The sequence below is a fragment of the Drosophila obscura genome, unplaced genomic scaffold, assembly GCF_018151105.1.
Source record: "Drosophila obscura isolate BZ-5 IFL unplaced genomic scaffold, ASM1815110v1 contig_150, whole genome shotgun sequence".
In the NCBI taxonomy this organism is placed as follows: Eukaryota; Metazoa; Arthropoda; class Insecta; order Diptera; family Drosophilidae; genus Drosophila; species Drosophila obscura.
The window spans coordinates 10,155,074-10,173,462 of NW_024542736.1; the positions used below are offsets into that span (position 1 = coordinate 10,155,074).

Sequence of the window (18,389 nt, forward strand, 5' to 3'; positions counted from 1 at the left end):
ATACACATTTTTCTTTTGCCTTCCTGGCTGACCGCCGACCGCTATTTTGCTCGGAAACAAGAGATATGTATAGCGCCCCCACTAGCACATTCGATGTTGTACGATGAAAGAAAAACAATAACAAATTATTACTTGCACTTTTCCTTATGCACACAATCGCCCGCGCCCCTCCGTCGAAATTATTTCTTTTGTCGTCTTGAGGTGTTTTTTCGCAATTTTTATTCACGGCGAGCAAATTTTTAAATCCGTGCCGTGCCGCTCGTCGGTCGAAGCTATTCTGAGAAATGCTTTTTGTACGCTTCGGAAAAGTCGGAAAATGTGAGATTTATTTATAGAGAGGAAAAACTCAGCATTCGTACTCTTTGCAAAAGTTCAATACAATTCTCTCTTAGCATGCGGCAGTTGTCTTGCAAGACATGTATATATATATATCTAGATATTTGACTCAATATTTGTTAAAAATTTGTGCAGTTCGTTTTATAACGAACATTTTCAACAATTACACAGTTACAATCTTTTTAAATTTTGGGCGCAATTATCGATGCACACATCGATAAGACTATCGCATTTGTCGCCATAACATAAGGGCGAAAACATAACATAACATAGGGCGAAATCATAACATAAGGCGAAATCATATGTTAAACAGTCGTCCAAAGGAAGAAGACGAAAAAAGTCGGCAAAAAAGATCGATCAAACTATCGCATTTGTCGCCCTAGTTATCGATACATATCGGTATCGATAATATCGATAAAAAATATCGGCGGCGGCGAGGTTATGCAAAAGCAAAAATTCTCTGTTAAATTGTTTTAAATTGGATAATTCTGAAAGAAATGCAGTCGATTTTGTCGTCAATGCGTGCCCTGGCCTTGCGCCAGTCGACAGGGGATGCTGTACGGCGCCTGCACCTGACCGCCATCAGCGAAGCGGCTCGAAAAGGCACCAGAGAGAAGGCCCGCAAGAAGAAGGTTAAAGTGGAAGTCAAGAAGGTGGGATTCATTCCGCACAATCAACGCGACAAGAAGTGAGTTGGACCCGTAACCCAGTACCAGTCCAGTCGGAGACTAATGCATCCATTCTCTTTTCAGAATCAACGTAAAACGTGCGGACAAACATGTGGACGACTCCTGGAAGCAAGTGTCCAAAGACGATGTTTACGTGGGACGCTATTACCGCTGGCCGGTGTACAGCGTGGCAGAGGCCATACAGTGTCATCGGGAGACACATCATCCGAGCATGTACAATGTGCCCAAGGCGCCCCTGAATGTGGAGATTGAGCTGAACATGCAGGGCGAGAAGGCGACTCGGTTTGTGGACAACTTCCAGCGCATGGCCATGATTCCGCACAAGTTTGAGCATGGCGAGGAGCGCAAGATCATAGTCTTCACTAAGGGCAACGTAAGCAATAGCTCCAAGCACCTTTAGTGGTTACTAATTGGAGAATCCATTTTTAGGACGAACTCTTAGAGGCAAGAGAAGCCGGTGCTTCGCTTGTCGGTGGCGTGGAACTGATCAAAGATATAACTGGCGGCGAGCTGCTGCTCTCCGACTACCAGTTCATCATTGCACATCCCAACATTCTGCCGGAGCTAGTCGCACTGCGTGGTCTGATGAAGCGGAAATTTCCAAACCCAAAGAGTGAAACGTTAGGCGCAAATCTGGCGGAGATGATTGTTAAGTTTTCCAGTGGCATTAGCTACAGTGCAACCAAGGATGAGTATCAGCAGAACTTTGGCCTAATCGCCGCCAGTGTGGGACCCCTGGACATGGATGCACAAAAGCTGGAGGAGAACCTCAAACATCTGCTTCAGGACATCAACAGCATGCGCCCCAAGCGCGAGGGGAAGTTCATTACTCGAGTATTGCTCAAGAGCCCGCCCAGCAGTGAGCAGCTGAAGATCGATCCGTTTGTATATGTGCCCGAGATGTGGGACAAGAGCTCAGCGAAGGTGAAACGGGACGAGGCTAAGAAGCAGGAGGAGCCAGCGGGGACTGAAGCCCAAGAGGCTGTAGCTGCCAATTAATTATAAACATGCATGCCTATGTATTTGCATTGTTGTTGATTTCGTTTGTGCATACTTTTTAAACTTACATCTGCTTATATACTATAGTCGTCTCCAGTCTAAATTACTTTGGTGTGTGGCCTTCTGTGAAAGTTCCATGTTAGGCCTTTTGCGTGGCTGCAGTTCGCTGCTGATGGTGCCGGACCATCTCCAGCTGCTTCACTCGCGTGTAGGCTGCGCTGGCTACAAGCACCACTATATTCGAGGTCCACCAGAGTGCCGACCGGACGTCGTGATAATACTGGGTGGCAATTACCGTCTGAGCACAGGCCTTGGCTGTGCCCGAGATATTGTGCGTTAGCGGTGAGGTAACCTAAAATCAGGCCAGATAAGCAATTACAAGAAAAATTTGGTCTCCACTCCGCTCGACTTGGCTCCTCCCTCACCTGTATTTCCAAAGCAGTCACAAACCCGATAGCGAAGCCACAAACACCACTTAGTGCCATGGCTGCCCAAAACCATGGAGCCCACAAATGCTGATACGTTATGATCGTCTCCAGCTCGCCGTTGATGATGATCAGGGGCAGAAAGAGCACGGTGGAGTACAGATTGTTATAGTAGCTGAGCAGCCACACCTCCTGATTGACGTGCGTCAGCGACTTTTTGGTTTGTATGGAGAACATGGCCAGGGCCAGAGAGCTGAGCACTCCGAATATGGTGCCCCGCCAGGAGAACACCTCTGTGAGACTCTCCTGATCCACGCCCAGCCAAAAGCCAATCACAATGACGGCGCAGCACATCAAGCACTTGAAGCTGGTGCGTTGCCGCAGAATCACATACGTTAGCACCACACTGAACACGGTGGTCAGGGAGCGTCCGATGTAGTAAAAGGCCACCGTGACATACGACAGCGACAAGTTGTTGGCTCCAATCATCAGCGTGTACAGCACGGACAGCGGCAGAATCTTGCGGAAGGTGTCAATGTCCAGGGGATTGCCTTCGGGGAAGGTGAACACGCTCGGGTACTTGCGGCTGAGGCGGCTCATCACAAAGCATATCAACGTGGACACCACACACTGAAACCACGACATAAACAGCGGTGCTCCCAGGTTCACAGTGTCGCTGCTCAGCAAATGTTTGTTCACAAACACCGTCAAGATGGAAGTGCACCTGTGGGAAGGTCAGAGTATGTGAAATAGTTCACGTTTTCGCTCCTTGTCTGCTTACCAATACAGGGCGACCACGAAGAATATCTTGAGGTATTTATTCACCAGCCGGTTGTGCTCCTCCAGATTTTGATACATTTTTGTGCGTATTTGTGCGTCCTCTTCCCTAGTTTGTGCAAGACAGCTATCAGAAATTCTAAATTTGTTTTCCACGTACCTTGCTATCGAACCCGGTCTGTCAGCTGTTAGCGCTGCAATAAACGCGAGGGTAGATTCTAAAAATGCTCGTCTTAAAATTGCTGTTGCAGAGAAATTATCCAGAAATTAATCCCCCCAAATCACCCCCAAGTCCATGAATCGACAACCAAGTGCAATGCTTCTATTAATTTTATTTAAAACAATTGTTGTTATGTTATGTTAATATCGTTAATGTGGGGGTTTCCCCTACACGCCCATCGCATGTTGGCTGTTTTGGGTAAATATGTATTTAGTTGCGTCTCTGAACTCTCATATAAATTAATGTGTGGGTGTGTGTGTGTGTGTTTAACTAGCCATTGATTTGGCCTATTTCTCCCATTCGCGGAATTCGGTTCCTTTGGGCGGCTGCACAATCACCTTCTCCTTGCCCACCTCGTTCCAGTTGGTGCTAAGCACAGTGCCGCCAGACTCGGAGAAAGATTTGTTCATGGCCTTCTGCACCTCGGGCGAGGAAGTGCTGTAAATCCGCTTGAAAAGATTATTTAGAGCCGCTTCGCCTTTGGCCTCCTTTTCTTCAATCTTTTCCTCCTCGCTGACCAGTTGGTCCCAGTTTTTGGTCTGCAGTTTGGGCAAGGCGACTGCAACGGGTGCCGCCTTCTCCTCGAGGGTCTCCCAGCGTTCGCCCGTTTCCTTTTCGAGAGTTATTTCGACCTTGGTCTGGTACGCCTTGTGGGAGCAACGGTCCACAACAACGGGATGCAGCAGTTGGATCTCCAGTTCGTATCCATCGGCGGACATGTGCAGTTTCTTTGGCTCAATCTTGACAGCGTAGTTCTTCTCTGTGGCGTTCTTCAGCAGAACAGTGATGACCACCTTGGTCTCGGACTGGTACCAGTCGTAACGCACAGACATATTGTTGAAGTTTCCCTGAATTTAGTTAGTTTGATTCGAAATTTTGCCTTTACGGCCGAGGTGTCAAAACAAAGAGGGCACTATCAATAGTATCGATATTTTACAGCTCGCCTCTACTATCGATAGTTTTGCGATAGTTTCGATAGTTGATATTCCTCGATTTTGATATTCCGTTTAATATTACTAGCTAGCTGGGACTCTTAGCCCTAAAAAAATAATTTTATCCGATAGATACATAAATTTTCTACAGGATTGAAAAGTTTTCAGAAGTCCTTTTAATTGGATTATTTACTTATTAAGGTTCAAACAAAAACAACTTAAAACGAATGTGGCGTCGTTTTGTGGCGTTGCCAGACTTGTGCAATTCGTAGTTGCTGCGGGCTGCCATACCATGATATTTTTTGACATGATATTCCTCGATTTTGATATTCCGTTTAATATTACCAGCTAGTTGGCCCTCTCAGCCATAAACCAATAATTTTATCCAATTCCTCAATGAATTTTGTTAAGGATTGGCTAGTTTTCAGAACTATTTTTAATGGGATTGCTTAGATAATAGGGTTCAAACAAAAACGGCCAAAGCATAAAACGTAAATGTTGACTAAATGTAACGTCATTGTTGCTGGTCAACCAAGTTTCTTCTATGCGTATAGACTTTTGTATACCTTATTTCCTTTAATTGATGTTAAATTTGTTGTTTCAGGCTGCTTTAAAACATTAATATTGCATTTTCGTTAGATTGAGTTATTTTTTACCTATCTATGCATATGTTTTGTGTTTTATAAATACATTTATCCCGGTTCTGATACCTATTATTGGTACCCATGAGCTACAAAATTTCGTAGATGTCTTTTAATAAGAGACTGAGTAGTTTCTGTATTAATTGGAGCATGAAATTACCAACAATATCTCTATTCTATAATATCCATTTTCCCAAGGTATGCAGATTGCTGCTCATTCCGATCCAAGGTTGCAGAACAGTGCTGCTAATTCATTTCCACATGTTGCTGAATTTTTTCCCATACAAATCAAATGTATCTTACGGGAACGCGTTTGGAATGAAGCAACCATTGTTGCGTCATTCCATACGCGTTCCCGTAAGATACATGTTTCTCACACCACGAAAAGTCACCACGAAAACGCTCTCTTCACCTCTGAAAAGAGAGCAAATTTTGAAAAACCACCACGATTTGAGAGCGAATAATATCGATATTTTTGTACGATTAATGGAGTTTGGCGGTCATTTTGAAAAGTATCTTAATATATTAAAAAATAAATTGGAACTTGATTAAATAATATACCGTAAGTATTCTGAAAGACACGACAAGATGCGTTGGTATTCCTCTATTCCGTTTAATATTACTAGCTAGTTGGCCCTCTCAGCCCTAAACAAATAAGTTTATCCAATAGATACATACATTTTCTACAAGATTGGCAAGTTTTCAGAAGTCCTTTTTATTGCATTGTTTACATAAAAAGGTTCAAACAAAAACGGCCAAAGCATAAAACGTAAATGTGGACTAAATGTGACGTCATTGTTGCTTGTCAACCAAGTTTCTTCTATGCGTATGTACTTATTTCTTTTAATTTTTGTTAAATGTTTTGTTCCAAGCTCCATTGAAACATTATTTATTTTATGGTTTTATCCTAGATTGACATGAAAATTTTGAAAAACCACCACAAATTGAGAGCGAAAAATGTCAGTATTTTTTGTGCGCTAAATGCGTTTGGCGGTCATTTTCAAAAGTATATTAATATATGGAAAAATAAATATTTCACTTGATATGTTTTGTCGAGTGTGACTGGAACCTCAGAAACTCAGAAACTTTCAAAATATACCGTAAATATACTGAGGAAAATGAATTAAAAGCCGCTCTATTTAAACAGTTGAACACCTTGAGCTTAACCGCGGACAGAAGTTCCAACTGCTGGCAGTTCGTCACCTGAGTTTCAAAATTGTTCTTACTCAAGTTTTTAGTAGGTATTAATTTAAGGAACCGCAATTGCTCCATTGTTCGGCAGCAATCCGAAAGGTTATCGGCATTGAATTTTTACAAGACGCTAAGATCTAAAGATTCTAGTTTATCAAGAACTTGCAATCCTTTTCCGCTATACGTAGAAGCTTTCAACTTCAGTTTCCCTAGAGACGGGAATTGCTTGAGAATTCATTCATTCAATTCAATTCACAGAATTCATTCTACTTTTTTCTTTTAAGGACTCTATTAATTGGATTGTTCATTAAATAAGGTTTAAAGTTTAAACAAAGCAGGTGAAACGTTTGTGCCTGCCTGGCACATTAACATGGAGGGGAAACTTAACAGCATTCCATTCCATTTTCATAGGAACAGCACGAACATTACAAAACTATCGCATGCGATAGAATTTCCTAACATAGAAAGAGCGCTGAATGGGGTTACATTTGCTGTGCGCTGAATTTGGGCTGGGAAGCAATAATGAAGGGGAGGCGCGCTGAATCTGCAAATGTAAAATTACAAGCGCGTGTAGCCAAGGATGTAGATTTCCCCGCAGGACTTGAACAAGAAAAGTCGGACGGAGACCATTCCGCCATCCATACAAATGGGCGGCCTCCAGCTAATCCCCAATACCAGCATTGCGAATCCCAACCATCTCAGCGACAACGCTGAGGAAAAGATATTCTAAGGATTTTCTAAGGAAAAGATATGGATGATGAATGAGAAGAATAATGATGACGACACAGATCTATGTTAGTTTTATTCTCAAATTGTTAATTTATTTCATCGCAATTATTCAGGGGACTCACAAATAGAAAGAACCACCTGTCAATGATGCTCGGATACTAGGATTTGTTGATCTAATGAGCTACATTATTTGGCCACTAAATGTGAACGTTGAAAGGTAAAAAAGTCAATTAATAATAATTAAGAAAGATTTGGTATTTGGTATCGGGTGCAGACCCACAAACACTGCCTCCAATATGTTCCTGGCAATCAAGAAAACGGAAATCCAATCCAAAATTTATCAAAAACTTTTAGTAGTGCAAACATTGATGCTATTCGCCTTTGAGTGGGTGGCAAGGGGAATGCTGTTCACTTGGTGCATGGAGCATGGTATGATGCCACTCGTATGTGGCAGAATGCAATCACACCTCGCGCCAAGAGGGCAGGGACTGGGACTGGACTGTGGTGTGGGTGTTATCTTCTGTTTGTGTTCCACTTGAACATCTCGCGCAGATACTTTTAGTTCAAGGATGAGCAAAAGAAATAGCAACAGAAAGCAAACTAATAACAATTGTCCCCTCCCTAAATTTGTAGCAATTGAGCGTTAGCCAGCCTGTGCAAACAACTGCAGCAGAGTGACATCGACCTTTGGCCCACTAAGCTCCCCCCTTGCGCCCTCGCTCAATCTCGTTCTTGGGAAGCTCTCTCTCTCCCAAGCCTAAAGTGTTGCCACTGATTAATAGCTTAAAAATGTAAGAAGCCATAACCGTAAGCTGCTCCAAAGGGCAGGGGCAGGGTCATCCCATCCCATCCCATGTACTAGTGATCCCCCTGTCGTTATTTGCATGATAAAAGCGCACACTGGAAGCCGTAGTAAAAGCAAAAGTTCCTCCTCTCCTTCCCTGATGATTGATGCCTGGCAACAACTGCAATTTTAAGCTGACAGACAGCCGGGGTTACATCAGCGTGCGCTTTAATGCAATAAAAACCGAACGGGCAGGCAGCCTGTCCGTGGGATGATAAAAACTTCACTTTCCAGTATATAGATGCCGAAGCAGCTCAATTTCATCACACACGTACGGAAGTTGAGCTTCGAAATTGATAATCCACTTGCCTGCAGGTTACGTGACCTAAGTTAAGTTCAAAGCTTATAATTTCGAGTGCATTCAGCTGACGCTGCCGCTGCTGTCCCACTATCGGATCAAACTAAAGCATTAGACGATTGAATAATAAACAGAAACTCTTTACTAGCATTGGGTTTACTCGGGAAAGCCGTATATTTTGACATTGCCAGCATCGCGGCGCCGCTCGACATCCTTCTCGTCGCAGGCATAGGCCAACAGGTACTGTTTCGGGTGCCAGGCCACTGTGAAAGTGGAGGCATCGACATGAATGTCGGTGACACGTTCGCCCGTCTCTGTGAATGCAACGTCAATCAGCAGATCCTCGCTGGCAGAGGCTATCAGCCGTTCGTCGTGACTAAACGATATGGTGCGAACGGGCCATTCCAGGCGGCTGATCATACGCAGGCAGGCCAGTTCGTTGGCGTCCCAAAGCGAGACCTGGGCATCGGCTGAACCAGTGGCAAAATATTTGCCTAAGAAGAGAGCAGTACAGTATTAGAAAATACTCAGATATGGGCAAGGCTTGCGCTTACCTGTGGGTCCGAACTCGATGCAAATGCAATTGGCCGGATGACCCTTGAGTGTCAGTTGGTGCTCCAGACTGGGATAGCTCAACACGTTAATGCAGCCCATGCCGTTGGTGAGGAAGAACAAATCGTTTGTATTGTTCCATGATATCTCATTTACTTCACAGCTGAAGGGCTCCTCGACGCGTATCTTGTTCGTACGAGTGTCAATGAATGTGATGAGGTCCTCCTTGTTGCCGACAGCAATTGTCTTGCCGTCCGGAGACCAGGCTATGTTTATGTTCTCTCCCTTGGTGTTGGTCACTGAAGCACACTTTCCAGCGCGTATGTCCCAGATGCGCACGGTCTTGTCGCCGCTTGCAGTGGCAAACTGATCTGGATTGGTTTTGTGCCAGCACAACTGGTCCACGGACGCGGTGTGTCCCCGGTAGATGCTGCCCTTGATGAGGCGATCGCGTTCCAACGAGTACACCGCCACCGTCTTGTCGAAGGAACCCGATGCCAAGTGGCGACCATCAGCATTCCAGCAAACCGAGTGAACCTGCACCATCAGACATTAACAGTTTTCGTGAACATTTCTCAACTATCCGACTGGCCACTTACCTTGGACGTATGTGCCCGCTGCTCGCGTATTTTGCTGTGACTTCGGAAGAACGACTTCAGGTCCTCAAATGTCTGCTCTGTGCGGTTCATAGTTCTCGGTTAATTCAATTGTTATTCCAGATTTTCCAAATGTAAAAAAATGTAAATAAATGCCGGCAAACAGTGTGACCGTGACGATAACGATGAAAAATACCATCCGGCCAAAAAATAAATACCATTAAATACCGTTTAAGTTTCGAGAAATACCATTTAAATACCATAAATTTAAAACATTAATTTCAAGTGTTGTCTATTCCATATTTTGATATTCAGTTTAATATTACTAGCTAGTTGGCCCTCTCATCCGTAAACAAATAATTTTTATTCAATACCTCAATAAATTTTGTTCAGGATTGGCTAGTTTTCATTGGATTGTTTACATAAGAAGGTTCAAACAAAAACGGCCAAGGCATTAAAAGCGCGCGCCGTTTTGATTTTTAAAATGGAACTTTTCCAGTGATTCCTGAAAATCCTCGTTTGGATTCTCGTTTTCTCACAACTATTATTTATTAACAAGATAACAAAACTTAGAGTTAAAGTAAATACATGGAAAAGAAATAAATAAGTTCAAATTGAAGCTTAAATGCCAACAAAACTTCGTCGTGGAAGTGTATTACGGGCGGCGTCGACGATGGCGGGCCGGGGCCGGTTCAACCACATTGCGATCGCTTTTATCATGAATGTGAACCGCTTCACTGAGCTGTACATTGGCGTGCAGAGCAGCATCGTTGGCATTGAGGTGTGCCTCCTGCGCGGACAGCGTGGCCTTCTCCGCCGCATCCCGAGTCTCCTCATAATCCAACCGAGCGGCGTACGCATGGGACTCGGCCTGCTCCAGTTTGGTCTTTGCCTGGGCCACCATATCGATTTGGGAGGCCAATTCAGCGGCTGCCTCGGACGCGGACTTTTGGGCGAGTTCAGATGCGGATTGGGCATTGTTCAGTGCCGCCGTGAGGACGCTCACATGGTTGATGGCCTGCTGGGCCGCATATTGGGCAGCTTTCGCCGATCGCTTGGCCTGCTGCAGCTGCGTCAGCTCGTTCTCCATTGCCTTGTGTGCCTCCACGCTCTGATCCTCCAGTCGGTGCAGTAGCACCTCTTTGCCCTTGAGCACAGCCACGGCTGTGCCGGCTGCTTGCGCTGCTGCCTGGGCCAGAGTACTCTTGGCGACATACGATGCCTGTTTTCCCGCCGCATTTTGACTGGCCACCGCCGAGATGGCTGTATCCGCCGATCCCTTGGCAATGCTGCGCAGCCCATTGTCCGCCAGATATCCGCCGCCGCCGCTTTGTAGGTTGTGTAAAATGTAGTCGGAGCTTTCGTAACGCGTGGGCTGTCCATTCAGATGCGGGCTCTGGGCTGGCTCAAACTCGTCGTGGTTAATGGCTTCGAATGAATAGGGCGGCACTTCGTGTTCGATCTGCGTGGCCTGTTGATGTTGGCCCTGATGCACCTGGCCCTGGCCCTGTTGTGACGGTGGCGGTGGTGGTGGAGGCACATTTAGATGGTAGTGGGCGTCCTTCCGCTTCACCTTGCGTCCCAGGCCCAGTGCTGGCATGGCTGCTGGTTAATTGGGGAAAGGAAAATTGAAATTTGCATAGGGAAGCAAAAAAGAAACAGAAAAGGTATGCGACGCTTACCCAATAGCAATGTCAGGAGCAGCAGCTGCATGGCCGATGGCATCGTTGACAATTATGCAATCTGACTCTGTCGGGGCTGGAAAAGAAATTGCTTAACCGGAAGTCTCGGGATCACGGCACAGGTACGGCACTCGACTCGACTCGTGTAAGCAAATCGAATTTATTACTGGGGCTTTCAATCGAGGCAATGCAACCGGTTCTATGGCAATTGATGTTAGCTAATATCGCATGGAGTGCGCGCACTTTCTTTTGTCCAGGATGGCCGGCAAACAGTTTGTGTGTCACCACACCCAGTCCGCTTATCGTATGTTCCACAGAAGAACCAGTTTGCTTTTAAGGCCAGGACCACCCAACCATCATCACTGGTGGCACAAAACTGGACACGAATCACTCACTCAATTTGACAGAAAAATCAACACTCGAGTGCACGTCCTGACTGGAGCGTGGGCAAACCGTGTCTATTGACGATAGAGCTCCCAGCACAAGGTCTCCGTCCCGCAAAAGCAAAAGCAAAACCCAAAGTCGATGGACAAGTTCGGTTTGCTGGAAAAACGCTTTTACTTTCGGCTTTGGAAAAGCGGTGAGCTTCGATGTGTTTTGTAAATCCGTTGGAGACCTCTCGACGACGATTGCCAGCAGACCTGCGGAGGCGCCATGTATTTATAAACGAAAAAGTGTTCGCTGTGTGTGTCGCGATGAAAGTGCAAACCCGTTGGTCGGTCGTCCGTTTTCTTTATGAGTTGGCCTCCCGGCAGCGCCAATTGGTTCCACGCCACACCAACAATGGGGCTGGGTCAATGCTACCATGCTGGAGGATTGGATAATTTACAGCCACGGCCACTGCCGCATGAGTAATTATAGAAGAGCCTCTAATTGCCACGAGCCGCTTTAAACTATCTGCTCTGCTCCGCTCAGCTCAGCTCCGCTCCGAGGCAGCAGGCAAGCTTGTAAATCGAATGGATCGACGCCCGTGTCCGTTGATAGTTTCGCTTCCTCGCTGATCTGCGTGTGAACAATGGAGTCTCAGAGTGGAGTAGGAATCGGAAGCAAACAATAATTTAATACAAAAATAAACACACTAATTGTCCATCTTAGTGACCGCGTCTATAGCGTCGCATTAACTTGTCGCGCAGTTCCACACGGCGACGCTCCCGCGAGGCACGTTGTCTGGCCTCCTGGGCAGCGCAGGATGCCTTCTCGGCCAGCTTTTTGGTGTTCTTGAAGTCCTTCTTGGCACACTCCAGCTGCTTAAACAGCAGCTCCACGCGCTTCTTGGCCGCTTCGACCAGCTGCTGCTTCTCGGACAGCTCCTGCTGAGCGCCATTGGACACCAGCTCCGAGTTGGCCACATTCGCATGGGCATTCTTCACGGCATCGGTGAGTGTCTTGACTTGGGTGCCAGCCATATCCGCGGTCTGGGCGGCAGACGCTGCCGTGCTCTGGGTGGTCTGCAGTGCGGCGGCCTCTTCCTGGACGACCACCTCAGCCTCATGGACCTCTGATTCCAGCTGATCGACGATTTGCTGTTTCCCAGCAAGAGCAGCCTCTGCAGCGTTGGCCGCAGCGAAGGCCTTGTCCGCCAATTGTTGCTTCACATGTCGAGCAGCAGCCTCGGCGGCCGACACCTGGGCATCAGAGGCATCTTTAGCTTCCTGTGCAGCCTTCTGCGCTATGTTGCTCGCCTTCTGTTTACCGCCGCCAGACATATTGATCTGGCAGCCGCTTCCCTGGCAACCTCCCTCGGATTCATCGAGCATTAGGTTGGAAAATTCATTGTAGGACTGTGGGAGAAAGCAACTTGGTAAATTTTGGTTTTTGGAACTATTGTATTCCCCTTCTTACCTCTTCCAGTGGGTGGGCATTACTGAGAACCCAAGCAATGGTCACGAACACCAGCAAAGCTCGAAGAATATGCTGAATAAGCATTTTGTATTCTATCTGTATAAAACTTTTTTTGTATTATAATATTCTCAATGCTGTTCGGTGATCGAAAATTTAGATCAGCCACTTCTGACGTCTGTTTTTCTATTCCGATAATGGGGCTTGGAGATTTGTGTAAGATGAGATATGTACGAGTATATTCCCAATGCGTTGCAAGTTCTTGGTTATGTTGTTCGTAGCGAGCTTCATTGTGGCGACCACTTCAATGGCAATCACGAAATGCGACGATCGGTATAAGCCCGGAAACTTGAAAGCCCCCAAAATACATCCCAAGTCGAAAGCGGCTACGAAGGTCAAGTGCAACAAGGATGCGCAACCGAAACCGCAAGGATGTGCCGAGGAGAAGTCCGGAAATAAGGACAAGACTGTCCTGCTGGCTGATAAGGCCAGGGAGGCATCGAAGGCTGCCGAAACGATACTCGCTGGCAAAAAGCAACTGCTGGACGCTCTCGAGAACAGTCTGTGCGGTATAAAGAAGGTCCTTGGGGAGATGAAGAATTCGGCTGCCAGCAGTTCTTGTGCCGCAAAATTGGTCAAGCGGATTCGAAACACCGAAAAGAAAAACGTCGCTAACCTCAAATCTCTATATGGACAGGTCCAAGTGAGTCTTGAGAAAATTCGTAGCGTGGCAGAAAATGCCCAACGGGAGGCGATGGAGAAGCGAAAACTGCAACAAACAGCCAAGCGGCGAGTGCAGATCCTGAAAAAGGGCATGGAAGAGATGCAGGCTGATCTCGAAAGGACCAGGGCCAGCGCCAAGAAGGCAAACTGTGCTGCCAAACGTGCCAAAGAGCGAGTCCACACCATTCATACAAAGAAAGATATGCAATCGCTGAGTAAATTCCTCCAAAGACGAAGGAGGGGAAGTCAGACACAAACAGAAATCGTATTGCATTGATTGAAAAAAAAAAGTGTTTATATTTTGTTAAATCGTTATTTTGGAGCTGGTTCAGTTTTTGGGCTGGCATTATAATGGGAATGTAATGCTTGGATACTATTTAAAATTTAAATTATTTATTAATTAAAGGAAATAGGGTATGCAAATGTCCATATACTCATAGCTGAAACCTGGATGCCCAGCCGACAATGACGTCACATTCCATACACTCTTACGTTTTATGCTCTGACTTTTTTGTTTAAACCTTATTTTATGAACAATCCAATTAATGGAGCCCTTAAAAGTAATAAATCCTGTGGAAAATTGATACATAATCTGCATGAAATTATATGTTAAGTGCTGGGAGTTCCAGCTAGCCCGTTATATTAAACCGAATATCAAAATCGGGGAATATGATTTACGATAATGGACAGAGAACGATTAACCCATTGTCGACCAAGGGGGCATAGCTCAAGTTGTTTACCTGTTTAAAGAGAGCGGGGCTAGGTGGGTTAAGTTTGGTTTTTTCCTCGGTATATTTACGGTATATTTTTAAAATGAGAAGGTATATTTCAGTATATTTTATCAATCGGTCACACTGACCCAAGCCGCATTGTGAAAAAAAAGAGAAAATTACAAATTTTAGAAAAACTGAGCAGATAATAAATAAAACAGAGCAAGAATGGCGCGCAAGAATGCCCAGGCCGAGGACCTGTCGAACGTTGAGTTCGAGACCAGCGAAGATGTGGAGGTAATCCCCACTTTTAATGCCATGAATCTAAAGGAAGAGCTGCTACGCGGCATCTATGCGTACGGTAAGTTGTGTGTATACTCACGCTGACATGTAACCCCGATACAGTTATAGTTATTAACCTTTAACTAATGTCTAGGTTTTGAGAAGCCATCGGCCATTCAGCAGCGGAGCATCAAGCCCATCGTGAAGGGACGCGATGTTATTGCCCAGGCTCAGTCTGGTACAGGCAAAACAGCCACATTCTCCATATCTATTCTGCAGAGCCTGGACACCACTTTGCGGGAGACGCAAGTGCTGTGTCTGTCTCCCACCCGCGAGTTGGCGGTACAAATCCAGAAGGTGATACTGGCCCTGGGCGATATGATGAATGTGCAGTGTCACGTGTGCATTGGCGGTACAAATCTGGGCGAGGATATACGCAAACTGGACTACGGCCAGCACATTGTGAGCGGCACGCCTGGACGTGTGTTCGACATGATCAAGCGGCGTGTTCTGCGCACAAGAGCCATCAAGATGCTGGTGCTCGACGAAGCCGATGAGATGCTGAACAAGGGTTTCAAGGAACAAATCTATGATGTTTACCGGTATTTGCCACCCGCAACGCAGGTGGTGCTCATCTCTGCCACCTTGCCACATGAGATTCTTGAAATGACCTCAAAATTCATGACTGATCCCATTCGCATATTGGTCAAGCGGTAAGCAGAATGAATTTGTCCGTCCACAGCATACCTTTAACTCGTTCTATATTACAGTGATGAGTTGACCCTGGAAGGCATCAAACAGTTCTTTGTGGCCGTCGAGCGGGAGGAGTGGAAATTCGACACGCTCTGTGATCTGTACGATACATTAACCATCACCCAGGCTGTCATCTTCTGCAATACCAAGCGCAAGGTGGACTGGCTGACAGAGAAGATGCGCGAGGCTAATTTCACCGTCAGCTCCATGCACGGCGATATGCCGCAGAAGGAGCGTGATGAGATCATGAAGGAGTTCCGCGCCGGCCAGTCGCGTGTTCTCATTACCACAGATGTGTGGGCGCGCGGCATTGATGTGCAGCAAGTGTCCCTGGTCATTAACTACGATTTGCCCAACAACCGTGAGCTGTACATCCATCGCATCGGCCGATCGGGTCGTTTTGGACGCAAGGGTGTCGCCATTAACTTTGTCAAATCCGATGATATTCGCATTTTGCGCGACATTGAGCAATACTACTCTACACAAATCGACGAGATGCCCATGAATGTGGCCGACTTGATCTAAAATACATTTTCTACACATGTATTTTTATGTATGTAACGCAACGCATCTTTTCTTAGCATTAACAACAACAAATGGAGTGAATACATTTGAAGATACACAACCAAAATCTGTATAATAATAAATAACACGTAAGAATTTAATACAGAAACCAGTTTGTTGTTGAGGCATGGGTTTGGGCTGTTGTGGGCAGGGGAGAGGAGTTGATGGGGATTTACGCCATACGTTACCTTGGTGGAGTGCACTTAAAATTAATGGCTCAACCATACCAAGCTGTGAGGTATTTTACAATCATTTGGTTATGCTTATCCTAATCCACCCGATGAAACTAAGCTACAAATAAAGAAGTTCTATGCCTATGTACAAAATGAAACCTATTTAGCTAACTATATAGACTTTGGTCCAAGGCGAACAGAAAGCGCGCGTAAAACATTCATTTCAACACCACTAATGCAGGTAGTTGGGATTTGTTCAGCTTATAACCTCGGGTTGTTGAGTTAGCGGAACGAATGAGCTGGCTGCTGACGTTGCTAGTGCGGGTTGTGGCTGAGTTTTAGTCTCGTCCGCTTTTAGTAGTGTGCCAAGGACGATTCCAAGGAACAGAATGAGTCCTACCTGATGATTCGATAAGAATTTCTTGGCACAATCGGTGGGATTGTCAATGTTGAGGGAGTAGATCTGTAAAACAGGCTTGGTTATTGGGGAAATCAATTGAATGGAATATTCAGCTACCCACCTGCTGCACAAGATGAGCGCCAACAACTCCAACAGCGGCATAGTATGGCAGCGTTTGGTCGCAGGACCAGCCGGCCGCAGAGAGACCCGTCAGCATGGCTGCGGTAAAACCTGATAGCCAAACTTTGGTGTTATCACCAAAACGCAGAGCAGTGGACTTGACACCGATTTGCAAATCATCTAGCTTATCCTGGTGGGCGTAGATGGTGTCGTAGACAATGGTCCAGCAGACACCGGACAGGTAGAGCGGAAGACATGCGGCAAGGTTGACGCTTCCTTGGGTGGCACACCATCCCAGCAAGGCGCCCCAATTGAAGGCCATGCCAAGAACCAGCTGGGGCCAGTAGGTCACCCGCTTCATCAATGGATAGGTGATCACCAGTCCCAGGGAGCTGGCACCCAACAGAATTGACTGCCAGTTGAGCTGGACGAGAACCAGTAGTCCCAGACTTAGCTGGGCCGAGAGAAAGACAATGGCATCGAACTGACTAATCTGCCCGGATGCGAGTGGCCGTGTACGCGTTCGCTCCACCTTGGCGTCGATGTCTTTGTCCCAGAGATCGTTTATAGTGCAGCCGGCGCCACGCATAATCAATGCTCCCGTGCCAAACAAGCCCAGCATGGTAAGGTCAGGCCAGCATCCGGCATCTGCACTCAACGCTATGCTCCACGCACAGGGCCAGAACAGCAAGTAAGTGCCGATGGGTCGATCAATCCGCATCAGCTGGGCATACGGTTTCGCAGCTGCAGACAGCTCTTCGAGCAGCGATTCCGGCTTCTTGGATGAGGGCAGCGTGGTCATCTTGCGACAACAGACCTCCTGGACCTTTGATAGCCTCCCATTGCGGTAATCGCTGTCTGTGTGGAGTCCAATAAGAACACGCGCCGGCACAGCTGGCACTGGCAGCATGCTTTTTGTTGTTGTTGTTGTCGCCGCATAAGCGTATGGAAAATGCTTTCTGCTCCTCAGCAAATGTCGTAGCGCAAACATTGCAATTCAACGGCGGGCTATCCTACTGTAACGTCCCCAATAATTAATTACACAATTAGGCATTCGGCGTTTTAGCAAAACTTACTTGAAAATCGAAAAGAAGTGGGCTAACCCACTTAGCCCCCTTTTTTTAAACAGGTGACCAACTTGTGTTAAATGGCGGAAAATAATACTGTATAATACTCCTTATAGATCAGATCTATCCTGCCTTTCTACTTAAAACTCAAAAATTACCCCAACATTTCTCTCCTGAACGACGATAAAATTGTTCAAGTTTCATAATATTCGTGCGTAAATTGAAATATCCACTGGTCGACAGTGGGTTAATCGTTCTCTGTCGATGATCGGAAATCATATTCCTCGATTTTGATATTCGGATTAACATTACTAGCTAGCTAGGATTCTCAGCACTTAACATATAGTCTTATCCGATTCATAAATATATTTTCTATTAGATTGGTTAACTTTGAGGGCTATTTTTATGTGATTGCTTATAAAATAAGATTTAAACAGAAAAGGACGTAGTTGGGAATGAAAAGTTGCCACATCGACCAAAAAAGTTACATTTTCCTGCATCTGGTAGCACAACTGTACTTGGCAGTTAAATTAAATAAAATTTCGAAGAAGATTTTTTTAGATCCGATTTACTACCACATAAAAATGATTTTAAATCTGTTATTAACCACAAATCAGTTGAATTAAAGTCATCTTGGCCGTGGAAAATATAAACTCTTTTAAAGTATGTATTATGAGCACAAGCATTTCCCCTTCCAAGGAACGTAATGAAAAGCTTTGCTCATTAACCAATTACTGAACCAGAGGGGCACTCTGCAATATCGTTTAATTTCTTCAGCTTTTGCACTCGGCACTAGTGTTTCGAAATTAGCACACGGCCTCAAGAATGTCCATAGATTTTGCGCACG

The 18,389-nt window shown here is 45.8% G+C and overlaps 9 protein-coding genes across 12 annotated transcripts; 3 read left to right on the forward strand and 6 right to left on the reverse strand.

Moving 5' to 3' along the window:
- The first annotated feature begins 742 nt into the window (after positions 1 to 742).
- LOC111075707 (39S ribosomal protein L1, mitochondrial) lies at positions 743 to 2,106 on the forward strand. Its single transcript, XM_022369170.2, has 3 exons — positions 743 to 1,024; positions 1,089 to 1,398; positions 1,455 to 2,106. Exons 1-3 carry the CDS (start codon positions 834 to 836, stop codon positions 2,022 to 2,024), a joined length of 1,071 nt encoding a protein of 356 aa, XP_022224862.2. The 5' UTR covers positions 743 to 833; the 3' UTR covers positions 2,025 to 2,106.
- LOC111075708 (GDP-fucose transporter 1) lies at positions 2,025 to 3,450 on the reverse strand. Of its 2 annotated transcripts, XM_022369172.2 has the most exons (4): positions 3,387 to 3,450; positions 3,231 to 3,335; positions 2,450 to 3,173; positions 2,025 to 2,376 (listed from the first exon to the last, which is right to left on the reverse strand). In XM_022369172.2, exons 2-4 carry the CDS (start codon positions 3,305 to 3,307, stop codon positions 2,164 to 2,166), a joined length of 1,014 nt encoding a protein of 337 aa, XP_022224864.1. In that variant the 5' UTR covers positions 3,308 to 3,335; positions 3,387 to 3,450; the 3' UTR covers positions 2,025 to 2,163. The 2 variants fall into 2 exon arrangements, with proteins under 2 accessions (XP_022224864.1, XP_022224863.1); XM_022369171.2 differs by lacking the exon at positions 3,387 to 3,450 and having other exon boundaries at positions 3,231 to 3,380.
- Positions 3,451 to 3,538: 88 nt separating this feature from the next.
- LOC111075721 (protein SGT1 homolog) lies at positions 3,539 to 4,356 on the reverse strand. Its single transcript, XM_022369189.2, has one exon. It carries the CDS (start codon positions 4,277 to 4,279, stop codon positions 3,734 to 3,736), a length of 546 nt encoding a protein of 181 aa, XP_022224881.1. The 5' UTR covers positions 4,280 to 4,356; the 3' UTR covers positions 3,539 to 3,733.
- Positions 4,357 to 8,206: 3,850 nt separating this feature from the next.
- On the reverse strand, positions 8,207 to 9,419 carry LOC111075722 (THO complex subunit 3). Its single transcript, XM_022369190.2, has 3 exons — positions 9,233 to 9,419; positions 8,636 to 9,170; positions 8,207 to 8,575 (listed from the first exon to the last, which is right to left on the reverse strand). Exons 1-3 carry the CDS (start codon positions 9,320 to 9,322, stop codon positions 8,238 to 8,240), a joined length of 963 nt encoding a protein of 320 aa, XP_022224882.2. The 5' UTR covers positions 9,323 to 9,419; the 3' UTR covers positions 8,207 to 8,237.
- Positions 9,420 to 9,743: 324 nt separating this feature from the next.
- On the reverse strand, positions 9,744 to 11,632 carry LOC111075725. 2 transcript variants are annotated; one of them, XM_022369194.2, is made up of 2 exons: positions 10,912 to 11,632; positions 9,744 to 10,834 (listed from the first exon to the last, which is right to left on the reverse strand). In XM_022369194.2, the coding sequence occupies exons 1-2, from the start codon at positions 10,952 to 10,954 to the stop codon at positions 9,885 to 9,887; spliced, it is 993 nt and encodes a 330-aa protein (XP_022224886.2). In that variant the 5' UTR covers positions 10,955 to 11,632; the 3' UTR covers positions 9,744 to 9,884. The 2 variants fall into 2 exon arrangements, with proteins under 2 accessions (XP_022224886.2, XP_022224887.2); XM_022369195.2 differs by having other exon boundaries at positions 9,745 to 10,831; positions 10,912 to 11,629.
- A 319-nt stretch (positions 11,633 to 11,951) lies between these two features.
- LOC111075726 (axoneme-associated protein mst101(2)) lies at positions 11,952 to 12,935 on the reverse strand. Its single transcript, XM_022369196.2, has 2 exons — positions 12,754 to 12,935; positions 11,952 to 12,692 (listed from the first exon to the last, which is right to left on the reverse strand). The coding sequence occupies exons 1-2, from the start codon at positions 12,835 to 12,837 to the stop codon at positions 12,003 to 12,005; spliced, it is 774 nt and encodes a 257-aa protein (XP_022224888.2). The 5' UTR covers positions 12,838 to 12,935; the 3' UTR covers positions 11,952 to 12,002.
- Positions 12,936 to 13,057: 122 nt separating this feature from the next.
- On the forward strand, positions 13,058 to 13,750 carry LOC111075713. Its single transcript, XM_022369177.2, has one exon. The coding sequence runs from the start codon at positions 13,058 to 13,060 to the stop codon at positions 13,748 to 13,750; it is 693 nt and encodes a 230-aa protein (XP_022224869.2).
- Positions 13,751 to 14,305: 555 nt separating this feature from the next.
- LOC111075723 (eukaryotic initiation factor 4A-III) lies at positions 14,306 to 15,886 on the forward strand. Its single transcript, XM_022369191.2, has 3 exons — positions 14,306 to 14,544; positions 14,620 to 15,178; positions 15,236 to 15,886. The coding sequence occupies exons 1-3, from the start codon at positions 14,412 to 14,414 to the stop codon at positions 15,741 to 15,743; spliced, it is 1,200 nt and encodes a 399-aa protein (XP_022224883.1). The 5' UTR covers positions 14,306 to 14,411; the 3' UTR covers positions 15,744 to 15,886.
- Positions 15,825 to 17,660, reverse strand: LOC111075724 (4-hydroxybenzoate polyprenyltransferase, mitochondrial). 2 transcript variants are annotated; one of them, XM_022369192.2, is made up of 3 exons: positions 17,552 to 17,660; positions 16,477 to 17,491; positions 15,825 to 16,418 (listed from the first exon to the last, which is right to left on the reverse strand). In XM_022369192.2, exons 2-3 carry the CDS (start codon positions 17,464 to 17,466, stop codon positions 16,212 to 16,214), a joined length of 1,197 nt encoding a protein of 398 aa, XP_022224884.2. In that variant the 5' UTR covers positions 17,467 to 17,491; positions 17,552 to 17,660; the 3' UTR covers positions 15,825 to 16,211. The 2 variants fall into 2 exon arrangements, with proteins under 2 accessions (XP_022224884.2, XP_022224885.2); XM_022369193.2 differs by lacking the exon at positions 17,552 to 17,660 and having other exon boundaries at positions 16,477 to 17,532.
- Between the last annotated feature and the right edge of the window lie 729 nt (positions 17,661 to 18,389).